At 34.6% G+C, this 6456-nt stretch overlaps 1 protein-coding gene across 1 annotated transcript; it reads left to right on the plus strand.

Moving 5' to 3' along the window:
- Positions 1–3506: 3506 nt before the first annotated feature.
- Positions 3507–6254, plus strand: LOC125652553 (cdc42 homolog). Its single transcript, XM_048881860.2, has 3 exons — positions 3507–3810; positions 4312–4370; positions 5481–6254. The coding sequence occupies exons 1-3, from the start codon at positions 3672–3674 to the stop codon at positions 5874–5876; spliced, it is 594 nt and encodes a 197-aa protein (XP_048737817.1). The 5' UTR covers positions 3507–3671; the 3' UTR covers positions 5877–6254.
- The last annotated feature ends 202 nt before the right edge of the window (positions 6255–6456 follow it).

Genomic DNA, 6456 nt, shown 5'->3' on the forward strand with positions numbered 1-6456 from the left:
GCCTAAATTTGAAGCCTTTCATCGGTCTTGGTGACGTCTCCATATGAGTAAAAAATTCCCGAGAGGGACTTTACACAAGATACAATCAATCAAGCATAAATATTTTGATTTCTATAAGAAAGATAAAGAGAAATCAATTAATTACTAGTATAATTTCGATTCTAAAATTTTGAGAAATTTAGTTAGAGCACATGTCTGGAGAGAACATTAGAACATTGTAGTTCGTACTTTAGAACATTGTTTCGATGTCTTCGAGATTGGGAGTGTTAAAATGCTAACGTCCTAGATGCTCTGACTGAAGGGGGCTAATTGTTATGAATATACAAATCAATGTTGGGACTTAAAGTCTTGAACTACATATGTATTTAGAATTTATATAAAATATGCTCATCGAGCTCATAACGTCTAGATATATACCTTTTTTGTCTCTTGGCTTAATACTTCAAAAAAATATTTTAACATTTCTTAACAAGAGGCCCATAAGCCTTTTTGTTAGATAGAAGTATCACTGGCCCCAAGAGATACGAAATATATAAGTTTCCTGTTATGCATGTCTTAGTTAAATTCTAATATGCTTTGTTATGTTAAAAACCACAAATGCCACCAAAGGTGCCCATACTGATGAAAGACTTGTATAATATACGAGTTTCAATTAATAAAGTGGCAATAGCATTAAAGATGTTATTTAAAAGGAAAGGTGAAGATAACGAACATGGGTAATCTCATAACTCTTATCAGCAATAGAAAATAGATAGTTGGGCAAACACGGACCCCTTGACACACAAGAGGTGGGATCAGGTGCCTAGGAGGAGTAAGCATCCCCTGTCGACCGGTCACACTCGACGTGAGTCCTATATCTCGATCAGGTAAACGGAGTTATTCGTAGTCAAAATCAGTATGCCAAGAACGGCCTAACAACGTCAGACAGTATTTGACCCAATGATAGGTTGTATTGGCAAGCTAGGTCGTTATAACAACCATATAATTTGCGAAATGCTGATTTTAAACGAGACTGTTGAAACCCCTACACCATCAACTTTGTCAGTAAACTGTCTCGATTTAAAAACTATATATGCCAAGTTTGGCCCTGTCCTGGAATCAGAACCTCTACCCCTAGGATCATGAAATTTACCAGTTTGGTAGATGTTTTCCTACTGTACATGACTTATGAATTTACATGTAATTTTTCTGTAAGATTTGCGATTGTAGAGAAAATTATTTCTTTTAGTTTGTGTCCCGCCTCTAAGGCCCCAAGAGTGCAAGAGTCCAGATATTAAATTTTACAAATGTATGCCTCCCTTGTCCCAATGATGCTTCTTACAATGTTTGGAAATAATTGGAATGGTATTTATCAAGAAGAAATTAAAAATAATATATTGTTAAAGGACGAGAACAGACGCAGATCCATAGCAATAAGTCACCAGAGTAACTCAGGTGACCTAAATATCTAGCAAATATCGCATCTCTAGTGAAGTGAAAAATGTTCGTAAAACAACAAACAAATAATTTGAAAATCCAAATTCACTGAATGATATGCAAATGATGTTGATTTTGCTACCTAGTTCAAGTGAAAGTGTGGATATAGTAGCTCTGTTAAAGAATAAAGGACAAACCTGACATAAATACTGTCAATATAACGAGAATCAAATACACGTATACAAAACCGATTTGTGTAATCACGGGCTATTACTAACCACACCTTCTGAAGGAAGTCTAGGAGCATATATATATGTATGTCAATGTTATCTCCGTCAGTTCGTCACGTTTTGCCTTTGATTAGGTATTGATAGCGATAATATATTAGAATATCGATTTGCTCCAAGCGGACCGACAAAGGTCCAGAAAAAAGGTCGAATTCTTCATCGCGAATGCTTGCCATTGGGACTGCTTCTAGTGTTTAAAACTTTTTATAAGTTTGCTGTGGATTGGTTGCGTTGAACGTTTAGATGTTCACTAAATATTAATTTGTTAGATTAATATATCATGGGATGTTCAACACCATGTAACAAAATGTCCTAGAATGAAGAAACTTTAAACACAGTAACAGTTACCTATAGGCTGACACATATATAGCGTCAATGTCGGCCTAATTTTTTCCACTTATATACTGTAGTAACAAATATTACATAGATGATATGTCTGGGAGGATACGTTCGGTAAAACTTGCTTCAAATGCTGAAAATTGATGTTCATTTTTGTGCGATATAGAATTCAAAGTATACAAATATGAAATGTACAGGGATGACACGGTTAAAAACGCATACGATAAGACTAGCTTCATATGCGATAACCTTTAATGAACTTTGAGTTATGATGTTTAAAGACAAATACCAGGGTGGGTGGGAGTGTTACTTTACATCTTACTGATCTGGTTTAAAATTGTTTGTACATCAAAGTTTATCACTGTTGATCGTTTGCAGTATGCCCATTGGACATTTTTGCGGCCGTGTTATTAAGATTCATTTCGATGACATCATTTTGTTAGACATCGCTTACATGTACCTATTGCCAGGATGTATTCATTGTGAATGGGCTCTGGCATACACCACTCTACAAATATGATCCTCCGTTGATATTCGAAAATATCGCAGAAATGCTACATGTATAACCTGTCCATCGGTCGAATGCTGTCTGACGCGTTTCGTATCAATTGTTAGGGCGTTCTATACACACTGATTTTGACTATGGATTATTGAATATAAAGCTATAATTATATTGTAATTAATTAACAAGTCTGTTTTTATCTTGACAAAAACATCTAATTATATTTTTTTGAGCGATGTACAGTACATGTGCCTTAATTAATGAGGTAAAGATGATGAATGTGTGAGATTCATGTTTAATTATGACAGATACCTCACGATAGGGTCATATTATAGTGCGTCGTTTACGTGTATGTCTTATTCTTATACAATATCAAGTCTAATTAAGACATTCAAAGTAAGACGGTTTTCATTCAAAACGTTTTTTGCAATTTCGATCATTTCCTTCATGAACCAAGATTTTTATCAGAATACTTCCATGTCGTTTTTCTTTCTTTTTAAAACATACATGCTACAATGCACATATAATTATAAAATCAGAATGCAATTGCATTATACACCCCCTGGATTTTCACACAAGTTTATACTTTATAAAGAGAGAACAACCACTCAATCTTACTTCATTATGACATTCGAAATAGTTTGAATTCCTTTGATCTCTTGAATATATCGTGTGAAAACAAAGCTCAATTCATTCCACACATATGAGTTGATCATTTCAAGCAAACAAGTCCTAAACATTCACACATGATTGATCTACGAATATAGTACAATACGTGTATATCACAAATCATGGTGTTCCGTATTCTAGTTTATTGACCATTAGATACAGAATAATCCCCTTGAAATAAATTATTTAGTCACTTAGACACCTCCCTTAGATATTCTGTTTATTTTCCACCTGTAGATTCTGCATTCCTAGCGAAATAGGTAAATAGTGCAAGGGCGCCTTTTCTTTACATCACGTGACTTCTTTCCGCTCGTCTGCTTGCGCGTGTTTAGATGTAAACAAAGCAAAACGTCAACAAAAATGATATGGTGCAATTCCTGGATAAACTTACGGGAGAATTTTTGATATGTATTTCTCTCAGTGAATGTCAAACTTTTTAAACTATATGAAATTTGAACATGGTGGTTCTTCGCTCGGATTTCATTAAATGTGTTGTTTTAGGAGACGATTCTGTGGGGAAAACCAGTCTTCTGGTAAATTACGCTACAAACAGATTCCCTACAACGCACGTGCCCAGTGTGTTTGATAACTATGCAGGTAGGTGGAAAAAATAACTAGCGATTCTATTTTCCTTTAAACTGAATTCTATAAATATATATTTATTGGTGAGGATTATTATATTCACCTCAATTATATGATTAATTTGTAGATCTATATCAAAATCATAGATTAATTCTACAATTCCAAGTTTATTTTTTCTGCATTTTGATGTGCAATCGACACGAAATGCGTGCTACAGAAATCGGCAGTTTGAAATTTTTATGAACAATCTTTCTCACTGAGAGCAGCATATGATGTGTTTTGATAAACAGAGCGGCACTCGCCATTATAATTAACATTTTATGTAAGGCATGCCAAGATGGGCAGTCTATTAATAAACCCATTTTTTAAAGATTTATATCCCAGCCTTGAACATGTCTGTTTATTTTTGTTACTGGTTAAACTCTAAGTCCCAACATTAAATAAATATATATGCATTGTTCTACTTAAACCTACTTGTTTTAATGGATGCATCACAATACTGTCTATTTCCTGCAGGAATTCTAGAGATGTCTGGTAAAAAGTATCACTTGCAGCTTCTTGACACCATAGAAGAGGCGAGTATATCACTGGAATGTTTTTGTTAGAGTTTTGATTGATTTACTGAGAAAGAACAAATTGCACTTAAAAAGAATTCTAATTTCACCTCATAGCTTTCTTAGTTAGCCCTGTCTTTAAAGTTAGTTAGTGAGATGCTGTACATTTCTTTATTTCAATCACGTTTTAATATTGACTAGTTCATGGCTTAAAATCAGTTGCCCTGTCCTTTATGAAACTTTTTTTTTCTTATGTGAGTATTAATTTTGTGGAAAATTACAGATGGCATGCCTTGCTAATCCATTTTCATAAAATCGTAGTAAGACACCCCCTCTCCCACATATTTATTTCCAAACCAATGACGTGGACACACCGGAAAATGACCACTCCCATACTTCTTGGTCATGCGGATGATTGAAGGACAATAAAAATGTAGTTAAACGCATCCACCTATTGTCTGTTATCATCCCTCTATGTAAATTGTTCCTCGATTGTTTCCTGAATTAATTCGAACTGATATACCCCTATAAATTCCCCCATATAATGTGTTCTTATGTAATGAACAAACATTGCCAGCTCTAGGCGTGATAATACAGGAATGTTGGAAACGAATTTGCTGAAACAGACATTCTACACAACTTCAAGTATAGTGTATTACAATCCATTCATTTTATCTCGTACATTCAATTTAATAGGTGCGTAGGATAATATAAGAAATTATCTAACGAACAAACAGTATTAGCTATATATACACAGATTATGTGGACTGTTACACATGCTATGTCAATACTTGATAGAAGGGCACTGGTGTGTCATGGTCGTTTTTAAGTGTCAATTTCCCACGTTACCCGTGGATAGGATATACCCGGGCACTCAATGCTGATTGGGTTCCTTTTCCATGTTTTCATGTCAAATTTTCTGAAGATGTGAATTTTTCCAATCTATTTGAAAATTATTATTTCATCAAGACATCCAGTCAGAAAAAAATGGTGTCTATTTATGTGTAGCCTTTTACCCAAGGAACAGATTAGTACATGGAATGCACGTAGATCTAGATATATCGGGGAGGAGGGTCAATTTTAGAAAGTTGTATTTTCATGACTTTTAAAATTTCGCTAAAATATTTTCAGGACAAAGATCAGGATAATAGTACTCACATTTTACCTGGAGCCGACATCATTGTCGTCTGCTACTCGGTGGTTCAACCCACGTCTTTTAGAAATGTGGAAGAAAAATGGGTACCCCAGATAAAGAGATGTTTAGGAGATGTCCCGATAATTTTAGTAGGGACCCAAACAGATCTACGGCTGGACTGCGCTGTGCAATTTCATTTACGAGAAAATGGACAAAAGAGTATCAGTTCTATTCAGGGATTCCAAATGGCTAGAAAAATCGGAGCATCACGGTTTTTCGAAAGTTCCCCCGAGCTGGAGAAGAGGATGAAGAGAGTCTTGAACAAAGCTATAGGCACTGTGCTTCACCCCAGGGAGGGCTTTTCTGAGGCGTTGTCTTGTACAATTCTGTAGAAGACGAGGATGACGATCCTGACTATCACGTGACATGATAAAACCACACACATTGTAAATATCTGTACATAATATTTATTTCTTAAACCCGGCATGAATATGCATGTATACGATTATTACAACATTGAGATGTTTCGATATAACAGTTGTATCGCAATGAATTTAAAATTCATGTACATTTGTATAGAAATAACTGCTTTATCATTATGAATTCTAGCATGTTGTTGTAAATGTTTTAATTGTTGGAAAAAGTTGAAGAGGAGTGTACAAGTTACTGTTCTTGTTAGCAGTGATGACTAGTAAGTTACGTGTACGTGTATTTAAACACGAAGCCTCGGTAAAAATTTTATTGAAAATATAGAGCGAAAAGACAACGTCTGATAGTGTTATCAATTTAATTTATATACCTGTATTATATTTTTTTCAAGTAGATGAAAATTCCCATGGATGATGTTTTTCTTGTACATAGTCCTGAATCCGAAACAGAAATCACATATATATAGATGTTATATGGATATAAACGATTTATTTATTTTGATAAGTATCTAAACCAAGCAGGTCGTCCTGATTTGATCTGTTC

This window comes from Ostrea edulis, chromosome 5, assembly GCF_947568905.1.
Source record: "Ostrea edulis chromosome 5, xbOstEdul1.1, whole genome shotgun sequence".
Lineage (NCBI taxonomy): Eukaryota > Metazoa > Mollusca > Bivalvia > Ostreida > Ostreidae > Ostrea > Ostrea edulis.